This window comes from Theropithecus gelada, chromosome 14 (assembly GCF_003255815.1).
Source record: "Theropithecus gelada isolate Dixy chromosome 14, Tgel_1.0, whole genome shotgun sequence".
Classification (NCBI taxonomy): Eukaryota; Metazoa; Chordata; class Mammalia; order Primates; family Cercopithecidae; genus Theropithecus; species Theropithecus gelada.
In genome coordinates, this window is record NC_037682.1 from 50,672,842 (window position 1) to 50,693,331 (window position 20,490).

The 20,490-nt window shown below is 37.3% G+C and overlaps 1 protein-coding gene across 2 annotated transcripts in view; it reads right to left on the reverse strand.

Moving 5' to 3' along the window:
- PDE3B (phosphodiesterase 3B) overlaps window positions 1–20,490 on the reverse strand; it is a 212,213-nt gene that overhangs the window by 43,947 nt on the left and 147,776 nt on the right. For both annotated transcript variants that reach the window (XM_025356030.1, XM_025356032.1), the window contains exons 5-7: window positions 17,958–18,064; window positions 4,904–5,114; window positions 4,067–4,140 (exon numbers count right to left, since the gene is read on the reverse strand). In XM_025356030.1, coding sequence (XP_025211815.1) covers window positions 4,067–4,140; window positions 4,904–5,114; window positions 17,958–18,064 — 392 coding nt within the window. The remainder of the gene's footprint in view (window positions 1–4,066; window positions 4,141–4,903; window positions 5,115–17,957; window positions 18,065–20,490) is intronic.

The window sequence follows — 20,490 nt, forward strand, 5'->3', positions numbered from 1 at the left end:
GACCCATGTGAAAAAGCAGTCTAGCTGCTTTCCCATAGAGCTGTGGGGAAAGACAGCTCCAGACCCTAGTCACCTTGGACTTCCTAGAGCCAGAAGGCAACAATGGCAAAGGCTGTGAAACAGCCTGTCCCTTCCCCTGGCAGCACCATCCCCCGGAGGCTCAGAACCACTGCCAGTTGAATAACAGTGGCAAGAGTGGCTGGTTACCTTGGTTGGGAGGTCCTGCCCAGTGAGAAGAAGAGGCGTCAGGGACCCACATAAAAAAGCAAGCTGGCTGCTTTTTTGTAGGGTGGTTACACTGAAGGCAACAATGGCTAAGGCTACAAAACAGCAAAGATGGTAGCCTACCCCTCCCTCTGGGAGTTCCATCAACACTGCTACCAGTGGCTGGCTGGAGTTCCAAGTCAATGGTCTTATCCTGTAAGGTGCTGTGGACATGGGACCTGCAGGCCATTGCTGCTCAGCCCCCTGAATTCAGCTGCTTCTTAGGGATCCATATGGGGGTCTAACCTCCTGCTTTGCCGAGTTGCAGTTGCTTTTGCCTAGAAGCCCAAGTATCTATAGCTCCTGGGGTTCCGCATGTGCCTGAGCAGCTACTCTGCCAAGATGCCACAGAGCTCTGCATATCCGACTGAAGACCCTGGTGCAGTGGGTTTATGAGCGGGGGTTTCCTGACCCAAGGGTTGCAGAGATCTACGGGAGAAGCATGGGTCCCCAGGGTTGCTCACTCAGTCATTCTTCCCTAGGCGAGGGAGGCTGCCCTGGCTCCATGTCACTCCCAGGTGGGCAGTCATCCTGCCTTGCTTTTCTACATTCTCTGTGGGTTGTTTTCTTGATGAATCCCAATGTGTGTACATGGATGTTTCAGTTGAAGGTGCTGTACGTACTCACCCCTTCTATTTCTCTCCATGAGAGCAGTGCACACTAGCTGCTTCTAGTTAGCCATTTTGGCCAGCCTCTTATTTTGTTTCTGGATCTGGGTACTGATTATATGATAATTACAAGCTATGAACTCAATATGTAGAGTTTTGTTTGTTTGTTTGTAAAAAGAGATCTCGGCCAGGCACAACAGCTCCTACCTATAATCCTAGTGCTTTGGGAAGCCAAGGCAGGACGATCACTTGAAGCCAAAAGTTTGGGACTAGTCTGGGCAACACAGCAAGTTCTCATCTCTACAAAAAAAATTTTTTTTAATTAGCCGGGCATGGTGGCCTATGCCTGTAGTCCCAACTACTCAGAAGACTGAGGAGGGAGGACTGCTTGAGCTCAGGAGTTGGAAGCTGCAGTGAACCATGATTGTGCCACCATACTCTCTAGCCTGGGTGACAGAGTAAGACCCTGTCTCAAAAAAAAAACAAAAAAAAGAATTCTTAAGAGTACTCATTGGAGTTGAGTTTCAGAAAACTAGTTTCAAACCCTGATTTTTGTACTTAATAGTGGCAAGCTTTCTCCCCTGTAAAATTTGGATAATACCTACCTTACAAGATGTTATACATAATAGGTGACTAATAAATGTTAGTGTAATCTCAACCTAATACAATGAATATACCAATCATTAATTGATTAGATGATGATCTGGAAGTTTTACTGTTTAGAAAATATTATTTTTTCCAAATGAAAAACATTTAATTTAAGAAATTAAATTTAGACTATTCAAGTATTTATGGTAAGTTAAGGCAGTAACTACAATGATATTCTAAAATAGCAGTTAATCTAAAAATTGCTGGCACTCGAGGTATATTACATAATTTCCTTTTTAATGATATGAATTCCTAATAACTATTATCTTACAAATAACAATAAAAACAGGTGAGATAAATGTAGCATTTCTTTTCTAAAGATGTCTGCAACACTATCTCTTGTCCCAAACACTTTTCTGAAATGTATTCTTATCATTCCTCTATCAAGACAGAGCATTTGTTTACCAACCCTCTGGAATCTCAACAGGCCTCATGACTGCTCTGATTAACAGAATATGGCAGAAGTGACACTCTGTTCTGAGTTGAGTCATTAACTGGACTGGCAGTTTCCACTTCCTACTCTCTTGGAATGCCACCAACAAACTGGGAGAAGCCCATGGAAGGGTCATATTTAGATGGACTGGTCAATAGCCAACAGGCACATGAGTAATCCATCTTGGAAATTCTGCCCAATCAATCCTTCAGATAACTGCTTCCCCAACCAATATCTGACTGCAATCTCATGAAAGTCCTCAGGTGACAATCTCCCAGTTGAGGCTAGTCCACCCAAAGAAATATGACACTTAATAAATTATTGTTCTTTTTAAAAACTTTATTGAGTATAAATTACATACCATTAAAATCTACCTATTGTAAAATGCCTTAGTTCAGGCTGCTATAATTGGATATTATAGACTGAGTGGCTTATAAAAAAATAGGAATTTATTTCTCACAGGGAAGCTGGACGTCTGAGATCAGGGTGCCAGCCTGGCCAAGTTCCAGTGAGGGCCCTCTTCCAGGTTGCAGACTACTGGTTTCACATTGTATCCTCACGGTGGGAAAGAAGGCTAGAGAGTTTTCTGGGGTTCATTTACAAGGGATCCCTTTTACAAGGGAACTAATCCCATTCATGAGGGATCCACCTTCATGACCTAATTACCTCCCAAAGGCCTCACCTCCCAATACCAGCATATTGGGGTATAGGATTTCAACACATAAATTTTTGGAGGAACACAAACATTCAGCCCATAAGTGTACAATTCAACAATTTTAGTATATTTGCAGTTATCAGCAATCATTACAATCCAATTTTAGAACATCCTCAACACGCCCCCCAAAATGTTCCTTCATGCCTATTTACAGTTAATCCCTATTCTCACTTTACGCCACAACTGTTCTGATTATTGTCTCTATAAATTTGTCTTTTAAGAATTTCATATAAATGTAATCATACAATGTATGATCTTTTGAGCCTGGCTTCTTTCACTTAGAATAATGTTTTGAAGTTCATCTATGTTGCAGCATGTATCAGAAGTTTATTCCTTTAATTGCTGAACTGAATTCCATTGTAATGATATACCAAAAAAAAAAAAAAAGAATGAGTTGGGAAGTGTTCCCTCCTCTTCTATTTTTTGGAAGAGTTTGTGAAGAATTAGTCTTTTTATTTTATTTTATTTTTTAACAATCCTTTAAAATGCAAAAAACAAAAAGCTATTAAATTGCACACTTTAAAAAGGTAAATTTTATGGTATGTAAACAGATTGAGAAGAGCCTACAATCCCTAAAAACGCTTATCTATTTTTGGTTTAACTTTTTTCTTAGGGTACAACACTTTAGAGTTTATCAAGTTATCCATACCATGGCAAGCCTTCAACTCTAGTCTCTGTCTTCCTAGTCCCATGAAGCTACTAATAAAATTGCTCATCCTATTAGTCACTGGTCTCTGTGGAACTGGAATATACTCTTTTGATAGCCCCAAACTCCAGGCTCACTTTCTTGGAGTTCCAACAGATCTTGTATGGGTGATTCACAGGATCTTTTTAGTTCTTCAATGGCTTCAAGTAGATTTAAAAAAAAAAAATAATTCGTCCACATTTTCTAGTTGCCCTCAGGGGAAATGTTGGTCTGAATTACTTAGTTGACTACTACTGGTAGTTTGAGTCATCAATTTTTAAGGTTATAAAACAACTATAATTTCATCAACAACAACATTTCTTGTTTGAGGATATAAAATATTTCAGAATGATATAATTAACCACACTTTAAAACAACTCCTCTTTATGCCATAAAAAATTTATACCTTTTGGGTTTAGATTGTGCAGTACAAATTTCAATGTTAATACAAATAATTTCACTATTTATAAACAACAGATATAACATAAGAAGACTACATTCATTTGTACAGGACATTTTTATTCTTTGAATTACTTTCATCATCTATTATTTATAATTTGTTCTAAATAAATCCTGTGTGAAGTGGGTAAAAAAGAATAATCTTCATTTTAAAGATGGATAAACTGAAGTTAAACTCATTCATTTTCCCATTCTAAAAACCACTGTAAGAAATTTATCTTAAACTCAAATACATATGACTTTTGTTATCTCACCTGATTTTCCACTGCAGCAATCTGTACTGTCTGATTCAGATGTTGAAACATATTTCAGTATTTGATGTCCACAGCTTATAGAATAAAATAGATAAATATATATGGTAAATGAGGTAAAAGTTTTTTACCTGAACACAATTAGAAAATCTGTTTAATTTTTAACCAAGATCCCAACTGCAACACATCCTAATATTCCAATCTCTCTATAAAGTTAAAAGGCTTTAACCTAGAAAGTATCTGTGTGTCCTTGAAGGAAACAAAATATTTTTGAAAAGTCAACACTGGATCTGAGGTAAACCTCTACTGTTAGTAAAGCAGAAATAAGATCAAACACCATATGAACTGGGTACTATCAATAGGTACTAAAGCAGTGTATACTAAAATAATTTAATATTTATTAAGATCTTAGGATGGGTAGAATACCAGTACATTTTACCTCAGATGGAGACCATTTAATTTAAAAAATTAATAACCACTAAAAAAAGAAGATATTTATTTAGAATAAAAACTACTAGATAAATAAGGAAAAGAATATAGGCTGAATCCATCATCTAGTTATAACAAAGAACTAGAAAACCGGTAATACTTTATTAAAATACAGTAAAGTCCTCAATATCATCGATAAGTTTTTGAAAACTGACATTTTAAGAACTGACATTGTAAGTGAAACAACTTATAGCACATCTTCAAATAATGGCATTTCATTATAACACCAAAAAAAATATGGTCATTTATAAATGCTTAAAGCTGGAGTTTCCAAGAACCTATCCAAAATGTTGAGGACTTAACTGTAATCAACATTTTGAAAAAGAAATAATAAACAGTTGGGAAACTTACTTGTTACACAGATTGCTATCAGAATTTCTAAGATGCTGATAAAAATCTGGTGTATTAGGTGCATTGCCCAGAGATCTCTGTAAAATAATGCTTGGCTTATTAAGAAAATCAGCAGTATCAGGAAATTCTATGGGTGATCGATTAGTTAGAGAGCCAGCAGCCACTGGTCCATGGTTGGGAGAATTCACAGGACTCAGACTGGACAAAACACCTTAAAAAATTAAAAGAAAGGAGACAGATAAATAAGAATGTATTTATGTGTATATGTTTATTAAATATATTTGTGTCTTTATGGATTTTTTCCTTATTTAAAAAAGCAAATTATTTACAATTAAATGATAAATTCCTATATGGGGCCTCAAGATATTCTAGAAACTTAAGCAATATTTGCCATATTTGTCATGATCAATGGCTGTTGGGTAAACACCCCTTGTTGGGTAAATATCTACATTTATAATAGGTAAATGTGAACGGTATGACTAAAACATACGTACTGTATGGCAGAAATTTTCCTAATTCCTATTGGTCTTTAACTTTCACCTATGTGTCCCTATCAGACTGATAATCCACATGAGCAAAGCATCTCTACCAAATTTTATTGAATTATTTTCAATTCAATAAAATTAAATTTTATTTAAATTCTCTTTTTTGTGTGTGAGATGGGGTCTCATTCCATTGCCCAGGCTGGAGTGCAGTGGCACAATCATGGCTCACTGCAGACTCAACCTCCTGGGTTCAATTGATCCTCTGGTCTTGGAGACTACAGGCACAAGCCACTGTACCCAGCTAATTTTTGTATTTTTTTGTAGAGACAGGGTTTCACGATGTTGCTCAGGCTGGTCTCAAACTCCTGGGCTCAAGTGATCCCCCTGCCTCAGACTCCCAAAATGCTGGGATTACAGGCTTAAGCCACTGCATCTGGCCAAAGAACTAAAATTCTTAATAGCATTAAGCAAGTTGAGAATAACATCATATGCTAACGCAATGTCAGATCGTTTTAAAAATTACATGAAAATATTTCCAGCTGATTCATTCATTCAACAAATATTTAGAGCTTACTATATGCTGGAAAATACACTGGATTTCACAATGGAGAAAAAGATGCCATCCCTGAAACTCAATGAAGCTAGCACATAGTGAAGAATACAAATAAGTGCTAAGTGCTTAATAAGGGAATAAAACAGAGTGCTTCAGCAACACATAAGATGAGTCTATAATTCTGTCTATTTATTCCAGAAACCTTTGCTGAGTGCCTCAAACTAAAGCAGTATGGATATATCTGGAAAGAGGCAGGCAGATTTATAACCTTATTTGAAAATAAAGACCCAAGTAAAGTCTCATTCAGAAAGGAAAACAAGTAACAGTCATTAAGGAGCTACAATATTTTCAGGCATACTAGTAAAGTTATAGATGTGTGCGATGGTGTCAACTTGGTTATGGTGCTCAGTTGTTTATTTAAACACTAGTATAGATGTTGTCATGAAGATATTTTTCAGATGTGATTAACATTTAAATCGATAAATTTTGAGTAAAGCAGATTAACTTCTATAACATGGGTTGACCTCATCCAATTAGCTTAGAGCCTTACAAGAAAAGATTGAGGTCTCACAAAGAGGAAAAAATTTTGTCTCAGGTTCAAGACTGCAACATTAACCCCTGCTGGAATTTCCAGCCTGCCAGACTGTCCTGAAAATTTCCTACTTGCCTGCCTTGCAAGCCCTCACAGTTGTGTGAGCTAATCCCTTAAAACAAACTTTCTCTCTCTCTTTCTCTGCATGTGTGTGTGTATATAAATATAATGTTCTTTATTTTTTGCCAATCTGATGGTAAATAAAAGAGCACTGTACCTTCACTTTTTAATTTCCTCATTACTAATAAGGTTAAGCACATTTCATGTTTATATGCCATTTGTATAGTTTTCTGCTGAAATGCTCGTTCAAGTCTTTTGCTAATTTTTCCATTGGCTTGTGGTGATGGACACACTCTAAGGTAGTCCCATTAACCCTTGCTCTCTGGTGTTCATGTCTTTGTGTAGAAAACATCTGTGACTAGCTTCTTATCAAAAGAAAGATGACAGGATGTCACCCCTATGATTATGTTTCATTATGGATTCCATCTTGCTAGAGACTCACTCTAGAGATTCTCCTTGCTAACTCCATGAAGTGAGCAGCCATAGTGAGGAAGACCATGTGACAAAAAACTATGGGCAGCCTCTACAAACTGTGGGTGGCCTCCAGCCAACAGCTATCAAGAACCCAGAGCCATCAAGAATCCACAACCAACGGAAATGAATTCTGAGGACAACCTGAATGAGCCTGGCAGTCGATTCATTCTCAGCTGATTCTTCAGATGCGAACAAGGAAGAGCCAACATCTAGTTTCGAGACTTATGACACCTTAAGCAGAGGACTCAGTTGTGTGTGGACTCTTGCACAAAAACTGCTACATTTGTTGTAATCTGATATGCAGCAACAGAAAATGAATAGTTGTCCATAATTCTTCCACTGACAAAGTTCTTTATACAGCTGAATTCTAGTTCCTTCTCAGATGTTATTACTATTTTCAAATCTTTTTATGACTTTTTTTTTTTTTGATGGAGTCTCACTCTATCGCCCAGGCCAGAGTGCTGTGGTACACTCTCAGCTCACTGCAGCCTCTGTCTCCTGGGTTCAAGCAGTTCTCTTGCCTCACCCTACCAAATAGCTGGGATTACAGGTGCCCGCCACTACACCTGGCTGGCTAATTTTTTTTTTTTTTGAGACAGAGTCTCGCTCAGTTGCCCAGGCTAGAGTGCAGTGGCGAGATCTCGGCTCACTGCAAGCTCTGCCTCCCGGGTTCATGCCATTCTCCTGCCTCAACCTACTGAGTAGCTGGGACTACAGGCGCCCGCCACCATGCCCGGCTAATTTTTTTGCATTTTTAGTAGAGATAGGGGTCTCACCATGTTGACCAGGCTGGTCTCGAACTCCTGACCTCAAATGATCCACCAGCCTCGGCCTTCCAAAGTGCTGGGATTACACGTGTGAGCCACCACACCCGGCCTTTATATGACTTTTTAATAAAGAGGTTATTAATTTTCACATAGTCAGATTTATTCATCTAATCCCATATGGTAAGTATTTTTATGTCTTGTTACGGAAATTTTTCCCTAAAATCATGGAGTGTAGCAGCACTGCATATTTTTTATTAAATTTATCTCTAGGTAATTGATGGCTTTTGATGCTGAGGTAAATGGTGTTCTAAATTTCATTTTCAACCACTTTCTGATAGTATAGAGTAATACAATTAATTTTTCTGTACAATTAAAATATTGCAAAATTTACTTAATTCTGTATTTTTAGAGCCTTCTAGATTTTCTATATATACAAAACAGCAATCTGCAAATAAAGAAAAGGGTTTATATCTTCCTTTCCAGTATTTATTCTGTTTCTTTATCTTGTCTTCATGCATTGTCTAGAAATTACAGGATAATGTTGGAGACAAGTGTTTACAGTGAACATCTTTATCTTGTTTCCAAAGTCAGGAGAAAAATGCTCAGTATTTCATTATGTATTATGTTTGAAAAACATTTTTGATAGATACTTTATCAGATTAAAAATGTTCCCTCTATCCCCAATTTGCTTAAAATTTTTTATTGTAATTATCAAATTTATCAAATGAACATACATGAAAAGCTTTCTCTGTACCAATTAAGATGACCATATGATTATTCTCTTTTATTCTATTAATGCAGTGAATTTTCAAAGGTTAAACAGACTTTATATTCCTGTAATAATACTTCCTAACATGGACATTATGGTATTAACATTTTAATATATTACTCAATTATATGTGTAACTTTTTGTTTAGGATTTTTGTATCTATATTCACAAGAGATGTAGGCTTCTAATTTTCTTGTAATATCCTTGTGAGGTTTCGATATTAGGGTTACGCTGGCCTTATAAAAATTTGGTGTTTCCTCTTTCCCTTTTCAGTGAAAGAGATGTGTAAGATTGGCTGTGGTAAGCAGAATAATCACCCCCAAAGACGTCCATATCCTAAACCACACAACCTATATGTTAGATTGCATGGCAAAGGGATATTTAAATTGCAAATGGACTTAAGGTTGCTGATCAGTTAACCTTGAGATGGGGAGATTATCCTGGATTATCTAGTTGCACTCAATGTAATGACAAGGGTTCTTGTCATTATAAGAGTCACACACGGCTGAGTCCTATGCCTAAGTAAAAGAGAGAGTCAGACATAAAAAAGCCAGAGAGATGGCAGCATCAGGATTCAGACTGACATTGCCGGCAATGAAGATGGAGTAATGGGGTCATGGGCCAGGAATGCAGGCAGGCAAGCTCTAGGAAGGCCTCTGGAAACTGGAAAATGCAAAGAAAATGGATTATCCCCTGAAGCCTCCAGAAGAAACACAGCCCTGCTGACACTTTGCTTTGGGCCCAATGAGATCAATTTCAAACATCGACCTCCAGAATTACAAGAATAAATTTGTGTTACTTAAGTCACTAAGCATATGGTAATTTGATACAGTAATGTCTTTGTCCATTTGGATTGCTATAACAGAACACCATAGACTAGGTATTTTATAAATAAGAGAAATTTATTTCTCACAGTTCTGGAGGCTGGAAAGTGCAAGATCACGGCACTGGCAGATGTGGTGTCTGATCATGGCCCACTTCCTGTTTCACTGATGGCCATGTCCTCACATGGTGGAAGGGATTAGAGACCTCTTTGAGGTCTCTTTTATAAGGCACTCATTCCATTCACAAAGAGTTCACTCACATGACCTAATCACCTTCCAAAGGCTCCAGCTCCAAATACCATCACATTGAAGATTAGGTTTCAACATATGAATTGGGGTGTAAGTGAGGGGATATGAATATTCAGTTTACAGCAAGCAGCTATAGAAAACTAAGGCACTGGATATAATCTTTCATAACAACATTAAATATTGGGAAGAATTTACCAGTAAAGTCATTTGGACCTACAATTTTATTTGTAGGAAGGTTTTTAACTACAGGTTGAATTTCGTTAGAAGATATATGACTCTTCAGACTTTTTATCATTTTTTGTATCAGTGTCATCTTTTCGTATCAGTGTCACGTTTTCTTCTTTCTTTTGGTTTACTTTGCTGTTAAACCTACAGCTTCTTAATATGTAAGCTTAACTGATTTTAAATTTTTCTCTTTTTTTGCTATAAATTTCCCAACAAAGCACTGCTTTAGCTTCTTCCCACATTTTAATAAGTCCTATTTTCATTTTTTTTTTTTGAGACGGAGTCTTGCTCTGTCACCCAGGCTGGAGTGCAGTGGCCGGATCTCAGCTCACTGCAAGCTCTGCCTCCCAGGTTTACGCCATTCTCCTGCCTCAGCCTCCCGAGTAGCTGGGACTACAGGCGCCCGCCACCTTGCCCGGCTAGTTTTTTGTATTTTTTTTTAGTAGAGGCGAGGTTTCACCGGGTTAGCCAGGATGGTCTCGATCTCCTGACCTCGTGATCCGCCCGTCTCGGCCTCCCAAAGTGCTGGGATTACAGGCTTGAGCCACCGCGCCCAGCCTATTTTCATTATTATTCAGCTCAAAATAATTTCTAATTTTCATTGTTTTTTCTTAACTCATAGGTTATTTATAATTTGAGGATTTTCTGCAGATCTATTGATAGATGTTTTTAAATCTAATTACACTGTGGTGACAGAACATGCTTATGTGTTTTTTAAACAGTTTTTTAAGATATTCACGGCCGGGCGCGGTGGCTCAAGCCTGTAATCCCAGCACTTTGGGAGGCCGAGACGGGTGGATCACGAGGTCAGGAGATCGAGACCATCCTGGCGAACACGGTGAAACCCCGTCTCAAGTAAAAAATACAAAAAACTAGCCGGGCGAGGTGGCGGGCGCCTGTAGTCCCAGCTACTCGGGAGGCTGAGGCCGGAGAATGGCGTGAACCCGGGAGGCGGAGCTTGCAGTGAGCTGAGATCGGGCCACTGCACTCCAGCCTGGGCGACAGAGCGAGACTCCGTCTCAAAAAAAAAAAAACAAAAAAACAAAAAAGATATTCACATACCATAAAATTTACTATTGTAAATTGTACAATTCAGGGAATTTTAGAAATCCACAGAGTTGTGCAACTATCACCACTATCTAATTCTGGAATATTTCCATAAACTCAAAAATAAACCCTATACCCATTAGCAGTCATTCCCTATTCCTGTCCCTTCTACCCATACATGGCTGACAGGATAGCTAGCTCCCGCAGGCCTCATTTATAAAGGCACTAATCTCATTCACAAAGGCTCCAACCTCATGACCTAGTCATCTCCAAAAGGCTCCAGCTCTTAATATTGTTTCATTGGGGATTAGGTTTCAACATGTGAATTTTGGAGGTACACAAACATTAAAATCATAGTAACCACTAATACACTTTCTATATCTATATATCTGTCCATTTTAGACATTTTATATGAGTAGATTTGTACAATCTGTAGTCTTTTGTGACTGCCTTATTTAACTTAGCATAATGTTTTCAAGGTTCATTCAACGGTATGCCACGTAGTGCTACTCCATTTTATTTTTGTGACAAAAAATATTCTACTGTATGGTTAAGCCACGTTTTGTTTAACCATTTATTGATAGCCATTTAGGTTGTTTCTAATTTTGGCTATTATGAATAATGCTGCTATACACATTTACGTACAAGTTTTTGTGTGGACCTACGATTTCACTTCTCTTGGATATGTATCAAGGAGTAGAATTTCTGGGTCATATGGTAACTTGTTTAAAATTTGAGAAACTGCCAAATTGTCTTCCAAAGTGGCTATATCGTTTACTTTCCCATCAGCAATGTATTGTATAGTGTTCTAATTTCTGAATATTTTTTACCCAAACATGTTACTGTCTGTCTTTATAATTACAGACATCCTAGTGGGTGTAAAATGGTAGCTCCCTGTGGTTTTGACTTGTATTTTCCAAAATATTAATGATCCTGAGCATCTTTTCATATGGTTATGGGCCACTTGTATATGTTCTTTGGAGAAACATTTATTCAGACCTTCTATTTTCTTTCCCTTCTTTTATTTTTATTTATACTTTTTTTTGAGACAGGATCTGGCTCTATCACCCAGGCTGGAGTGCTGCAGTATCAGTATAGCTCACTGCAGCCTCTACCTCCTGGGATCAAGTGATCCGCCTAACTCAGCCTCCTGAGCAGCTGGTGCCACCACAAGTTACACCACTATGCCCAACTAATTTATTATTATTATTATTATTATTGTAGAGAAAGGGTCTTGCTAGGTTGCCCAGGTTGAGATCTATGTTTTAATCAGGCCATTTTTTCTTTTTCTTATTGAGTTGTCAAGAGTTATTTACATATTCTGGATACAAGCCTGTTGTCAAATATGATTTGCCAACATTTTATCTTATCCTGTGTCTTTTCACTTTCCTGATGGTGTCTGTTAAAGTACAAATGTTTTCAATTTTGATGAATTGTGATGTATCAATATTTTTCACTTATGGACCATGCATTTGGTATCACATTTAAGAATGCCTTACTCGAAACCCAAAGTCACAATATTTTCTCTGATGTTTTCTTCTATAAGTTTTATGGTTTTAACTTTTATTCCCCATGGAATCCTTTTTCTTTTATTTGGCTTCCAGTTCATTTTCTAGTACAAAGGGTATAATGGAAGCTTTTTTCATAATGTGTGCTTTTATTTTTGCTTCTTTTTATTGTACATATTTAAGGCATAGAACATGACGTTTTGATATACACAAACATAGTGAAATGGTTACTACAGTCAAGCAAATTAACATATCCATCATCTCACAGACACCTTTTGTGTATGTATGTGTGGTAAGAGCACCTAAAAATCTATTCTCTTAGCAAAATTTCCAGTATACAATGTATTATTATTGACTATAGTTTTCATGCTGTACTTTAGACCTCTAGACTTCTTGATCCTATATATCTACAACTTTGTAGCCTTTGACCTCTATTTCCCCATTTCCACTACCCCATCAAGCCCCTGGTAACCACCATTTTACTCTTTTTCTATGAATCTTGACTTTTTTTTGTAGATTCCATATATAAGTGAGACCCCAAGTAGTATTTTTCTTTCTGTGCCTGACTTATTTCACTTAGCATAATGTTCTCCAGGTTCATCCATGTTGTCACAAATGGCAGGATCTCCTTCCTTGATAAAGCCAAATAATATTCCATTTATATATATATATATATAAATATTATTTGCTCCACTCATCCATCGATTAACAGTTAGGTTATTTCCAAACCTTGGCTACTGTGAATGAACATGGGAAAGCAGATATCTCTACAAGGTGTTGATTTCATTTCCTTTGGGTATATACCCAGAAGAGAAATTGCTGGGTCATATGTCAGTTCTATCTAATTTTTTGAGAAATCTCTATACTGTATTCCATAATGGCTGCACCGAATTACATTCCCTGTGTACAAAAGTTTCCCTTTTCTCCACACTCTTGCCGACACTTGTTCTCTCTTATGGCTTTAACGTTTACATTTGAGTCTATGATGTATTTCAAGTTAATTTTTCAGTATGGTGAGAGGTAGGATTCTAAATCAATTACTTTGCATGTTCATAACCACTTGTCCCAGCATCATTTATTGAAAATATGATTCATTCCTCAATGAATTATCTTGGTATCCTTGTTGAATATCACTTGACCATATATGTCAAGGTTTATTCCTAAAACCTGAATTCTATTTCATTGAACAGAAATATCTCTATGCCAGTAGCATACTATCTAAATTATTGTAGCCTGGTAGTAAGTTTTAAAATTTGAAAGTGGGAGTCCTCATACTTTTTCTTCTTTTTTATTAAAGAACTGTTTTGGCTATTCTGGGACTCTTGCATTTCTACATGAAGTTTAGCATCAGACTGTCAATTCTGGCAAAGCTGAAATTTTGATAAGGACTGTATCAAATCTAGTGCAATTTAAAGAATACTGCCATTTAATAATATTAAGTTTTCTGATCCTTAAACATGGAATGTCTTCCAATATATTTAGGTCTTCTTTAATTTCAACAATATTTTATAGTTTTCATTGTCAAAGTGTTATACTATTTTGTTAAATTTATTTCAAAGATTTTTTAATGCTAACTGTAAATGGAAATCTTTTTGTAACTTGAGTTTTGGATTCCTTAATGTTAGCATATAGAAATAAATTGATTTTTGTATATCCTGCCACATTGATAAACTTATTTATTGATGATAATAGGTTTTAGTGAATTTCTTAGGATTTTATATATATAAGCTCATGCCATCTGCAAACATAGTTTTACTTTTTCCTTTTATTCCTTCTTACCTAATTGCCCTGGCTAGAACCACTAATCCAATATTGAGGTAAAAGTAGCCTTACTCTATAATTATTAAAACCATGTCACAATTTTGTTTTATACTAAGTCCAAACTCTAATCCACTTCAGGGATAATTTCTGTTGGTTACGTTTTCCTTGGGTATATGTCAAAAATTTCTTGTATCTTTGCATGTTTCATATATTTTTGTTAAAAATTGTACATTTTACATAAAATACTGTAACAGCTTTATATCAGATCCCTCCAACACCAAAGGTCTATTATGTTGCTGGTTTTGTGTTTGTTTTCTTCTTTCTGATTATTTGTTTAGTGACTTACCTGAATTAATTGTGTAGATTCTGTTTCTCCTGCAATGTGTAGTTACTTAGTTCTCTGTTAGCTTTTTCTGTTAAGTTTTTGATTATATTTTTAAGCATGGTTTCCTGGAAGTCAGGGGATCAGCATAATTTGGACATCAACCAGTGAGCAGTCAGAAGATTCTTTTTTTTTTTTTTTTTGAGATGAAGTCTGACTCTGTCACCTAGGCTCGAGTGCAGTGGCACAATCTCGGCTCACCGCAATCTCTGTCTCTCAGGTTCAAGCGATTCTCGTGCCTCAACCTCCCAAGTAGCTGGGATTACAGGCACCCACCACCACGTCTGGCTAATTTTTGTATTTTTTAGTTTTGTATTTTGTAGAGATGGGGTTTCACCATGTTGGCCAGGCTGGTCTCGAACTCCTGACCTCAGGTGATCCACCCACCTGAGCCTTCCAAAGTGCTGGGATTACAAGTGTGAGTCACAGTGCCCAGCCTAATCTTTGTCTTTTAATTGGAGTGTAATTTTTTGTTCAAAACTTGACATTTCAGATAATATACTGACAACTCTAGTCAGATCCCTTCCTCTGCCCCAAAGGTATATATTTAATGTAATAAAGTGTGCTTAATCCATCATGCTGCTATTTACTTTTTATGTGTTTCTTCTGTTTTTGCTTCTGTTTTTGCTTTTCTTTTCTCAGATTCTTATTCAAGTTTTTTTTTAATCATGTCATTTTATCTCCTTATAAGCTTTTTAGTTATATCTTTTTCTATTGGTCTTTTAATTGGCCCCCTGGATATTACAATGTTCATCTTTGATTATTAGTTTATCTTAAATTAGAACTTTTTACTGTTTTTCAAGCATTGCTAGTACCTTATGACAAATTTAAGTCCATTTACCCCTTGACTACCCTTTATGCTATTGTTGTCATATATTGACTTCTACGTATTTCATAAATGCTAAAAGAAAGTTATTATTGTGTTTACCCATCAATTTTTTATTACTATTATACTTTAAGTTCTAGGGTACATGTGCACGATGTGCAGGTTTGCTACACAGGTATACACGTGCCATGGTGGTTTGCTGCATACATCAGCTTGTCACACACATTAGGTATTTCTCCTAACGCTATCCCTCCCCCAGGCCTCCACCCTCAGACTGGCCCCAGTGTGTGATGTTCCCCACCCTGTGTCCATGTGTTCTCACTGTTCAACTCCCACTTATGAGTGAGAACGTGTGGTGTTTGGTTTTCTGTTCTTGTGATGGTTTGCTGAGAATGATGGTTTCCAGCTTCATCCATGTCCCTGCAAAGGACATGAACTCATCCTTTTTATGGCTGCATAGTATTCCATGGTGTATATGTGCCACATTTTCTTTATCCAGTCTGTTCTTGATGGATATTTGGGTTGGTTCCAAGTCTTTGCTATTGTGAACAGTGCTGCAATAAATATACGTGTGCATGTGTCTTTATAGTAGCATGATTTATAATCCTTTTTAGTGATCGCCATTCTAACTGGCGTGACATGTTATCTCATTGTGGTTTTGATTTGCATTTCTCTGATGACCAGTGATAATGAGCATTTTTTCATATGTCTGTTGGCTGCATAATTGTCTTCTTTTGAGAAGTGTCTATTCATATCCTTTGCCCACTTTTTGACCCATCAATATTTTTTAATCCTTACCCACCTATTTAGCCTTACCAGTGCTTTTGGTTTGTTCTTGCAGTTCCATGGTTTAATCTGGATAATTTTCCTCCTGCCTAAGAAACTTGCTTTACTGAATCTTAGAAGCACAGGTCTGCCACCTACAAATTCTTTCAGCTTTTGTTTGTTTGAAAAAAATGCACGTTTTTCTGCTTCTCATCTGATTTACTAAAAGATTTTTTCCAGATTTACTGAGGTATAATTGACAAAAACTGCATGTATTCAAGGTGTACAACATAATGACTTGATTTACATTTTTACTGTGAAATGATTACCATAATCAAGTTAATTAACATACCCATCACCACAGTTACTGTCACAGGAGAGGATACTAAAACAAATTTTTATTCCAATTTAATTTTTCAAGAATATTTCTTCATTGGATAAAGAATTCTATGTTGTCAAGTTTTATTCTTTCGACACCTTTTAAAATATGCCACTCCATTGTCTTTGGAGTTCACAGTTGCTGTTAACAAGTCACTGTCAGTATTATTGTTGTTCCTTGAAAAATAAAAACAACCTTGCTTGGTTGCTTTTGAAACGTTTTCTTTATAATTTAGAGGCTTGACTCATATATCTAGCTGTGATTTTCTTGTATTTATCCTGCTTGGGGCTCACTGCACTTTATGAATTTGTTATTTGCTTTCTTTTATTAGTTTTGGGAAATTATTCCGTCCTTTTGTTTCTCTCCTTTCCTTCTGGAACTTCAGTCACACATATTTTAGAAATTCTATGTCCCATATGTCTCTTAAACTTTGTTCTGTTATTTATGTATTTTTCCTTCTCTGCGCTTCAGTTTGGAAATTTTCTCTCTCTCTGTCTTCAAGTTCACTACTTTTGTATTCTGTTGTATCCAATCCATTCTTAAACCATTGAATAAGCTTTTAATTTAATCAGGTGTATTTCTCAATTCTAGACTGTCCATTTCTTTTCTATGTGTTCTAGTTCTCTATTTGAAGTATCCATTCATTTTAGCCATTATTCCTTCCATTTCCTTTTAAACATCATTGTTATTTTAAAGATTGTAAAATACAGCATCAATATCATATGTAGATCTTTTTCTAGTGCCTGCTTTTCTTGATTATCAGTAACATTTTCTGACCTCTTCACATGCTTTGTAGTGTATTGTGTATAAAAGAATGTTGTAATTGTATATCTCAATCACAAAATTGTATCTATGTAATATCAGCCATAATGTACTTTAAAAGCAGAATTTATCAGTATTGCTTTGCTATTCCTACGTTGTATTTGTTAACATATCTTTCACCTAAGAGTTTTTAATCATTCTATAATCTTTTAATTAAAAAAATTCCTATTATAATGTTTTTCCAGGATGAAGTCATAGTTTTTTTTTATTCTAATACTAAAATTCTTTTCTCCATACTTACTATTCTATGAAAAAAAATACTCTTTCTTGAAGATTTTCCCTTGTCCTGGGTCTGCAACCATTCAGGTTAGTTAAATAGTTATATATTTTATCCCTGAATCCCTACTGCTTAGCTAAGTACTTGGTACAGAGTAGATATTCTAAAACTGTTTACTGAAAGAATTAGCAAATGGTCAACTAGTAGCCAACCCAAACTGCTAAATCATGTTAACTCACAACACATGAAATTGTATTCAAAATTAGCTGTAAATGTGTGATGAAAACTGTTTACACTATCATATACTTTGAGAACCCCCATATTTGAGTCATAAAGAATGATTTCTTACCAGCTCTTCTCAGACCTACATGGTGAGTCAGTGATACAGAAGATGACCTTTGCTTCGGGATAGTCAGTAGATTTGAATTAAAAGGCCCATTTAGATAGCATCCTTGACTAAAAGGGAAAAATAACAGGTTAAAATTTGTAAAAACTATGAAAAGTTTCATCTTTTTTCCTTATGGTCCTCAATTTAATTAGCAAATATATTCTCATAAATTCAGAGTTTGGGCCTCTAGTGCCTAAGGTCTAAAGCAGGAGTCAGCAAACTTTTTCTGTAAAGAACTAGATGGTAAATACTTTGGCTATATGTTCTCTATTGTAACTACTCAACTCTGCCACTATAGCACAAAATCATCCATAAACTAAAATAAACAAACGGGTATGGTTTTGTTTCAATAAAATTTTACTTACAAAAAAACAGGTTATAGACCAGATTAGGTCCATAGGCTATAGACTGCCGATCCCTGGGCTAAAGCAGGTTATCACAACTACTTTGAAGGTTTCTTGAAACATAGGCTGCTGGTCTCATTCCCAGGTTTCTGATTCACTACATCTGGGGTGGGGCCATATAATCCGCACTTCTAACAAGTTCTTACATGATGGAGTTTCTGATCCAGTGACCTCACTGAGAACTACTGGACTAAAGTACAGTTTTTCATTTTTTTCTGTTCCCTATCCTCATAGATGTTGACAACTTTTATTAGTGTAGGCAAAAAACAAGCAGTAAGCAAATAATACCACCCAATGAACTCATCACCCAATGAACTCATCTCTCTGCCAATGCTCTGTCATTCTTCATATTTTCATTGTGTGAAAACAAGTAATTCAAAACCAAAGTTTGGAACTTTTATTTTGAGACTTAAAGGAATGTGATTTTGGGACCTCAGTCATTAACAGGCAGCTGTAACCTAGGCAGATACAACCTTGATTTCCCTGATTACAGACTAGCCTTTTTTCCCCCCTAACTTACATTGCTTTGCTAAATGCTGCAAAAAACTAAAGGATGTCAGAGAAGACTCCTTCCCTCTTTACTGCTGATCTTCATTATAGATTAACTTCCCTTTTTCTTCTCGTACACAAAGACATGTTTTTTAAGATGGAATGTTAAATATATTCTTTAAAATTGGAAAAAGAAAACAAACAAGCTGTAACTAATCAAACTGCTGTAACTCAGAAGCCAACTTTTTGTGGAATATGTTATTCTGCTAAACATCTTTGTTTTCTGCCTATACAAATATGATCCTAACTTTTCAACTTTGAAGCACTGACCCTATTTCCTTGGAGTCTGCGTTTCCTGGATGGGCATCCTCAGCTTGTGTTTGAATACTCTTTTAAGCTGGATTCTTATTCTTTTGATTATTTCATACTGGCAATTACCTACATGTAGAGTGGCAAAGACTGGAAAAGAAGAGTAACAGTACCACCCAGGGCAACATTCAAATAGAAAAATCTGTGTGTTCCCGGGCAAGACGGCCAAATAGAAAGAGCTCCAGTCTGCAACTCTCAGCAAGATCGATGCAGAAGCTGGGTGATTTCTGCATTTCCAACTGAGGTACCCGGTTCATCTCACTGGGACTGGTTGGACAGTGGGTGCAGCCCAAAGAGGGTGAGCCGAAGCAGGGTGAGGCATCACCTCACCCAGGAAGGGCAAGAGGTTGGGAAATTTTCTCCCCTATCCAAGGGAAGCTGTGAGGGACTGTGCCGTGAGGAACAGTCGCAATTCACAGACCAAGAGAGTCCCTCCGGTGCCTACCCCATCAGGGCCCTGGGTTTCAAGTGAAAAATTGGGCAGCCATTTGGGCAGACACCAAACTAGCTGCAAGAGTTTCTTTTTGTTGTTGTTGTATTGTTTTTTCCATACCACAGGGGCACTTGGAATGCCAGCAAGACAGAACCCTACACTTCCCGGGAAAGGGGGCTGAAGCCAGGGAGTCAAGTGGTCTGGCTCTGCAGGTCTCACCCCCACAGAGCCCAGCAAACTAAGATCCACTGCCTTGAAATTCTCACTGCCAGCACAGCAGCTGTCTGAGATCCACCTGGGATACTCAAGCTTGGTGTGGGGAGGGGCATCTGTCATTGCTGAGGCTTTAGTAGGCGTTTTACCCTCACAGTGTAAACGAAGTCACCCAAAAGTTTGAACTGGGCAGACCCCACTGCAGCTCAGCAAGGCCACTGAGGCCAGACTGCCAGATTTCTCCTCTCTGGGCAGGGCATCTCTGAAAAAAAGGCAGCAGCCCCAGTCAGAGACTTATGGATAAAACCCCAATCTCCCTGGGACAGAGCACCTGGGGGAAGGGATGGCTGTGGGTGCAGCTTCAGCAGACTTAACCATCCCTGCCTAATGGCTCTGAAGAGAGTAGCAGACCTCCCAACACAGCATTCGAGCTCTGCTAAGGGTCAGACTGCCTCCTCAAGTGGGTCCCTGACCCCCATGTATCCTGACTGGGAGACACTTCCCAGCAGAAGCCGAAAGACATCCCACACAGGAGAGCTTTTGCTGGCATCTGGCAGGTGCCCCTCTGGGACAAAGCTTCCAGAGG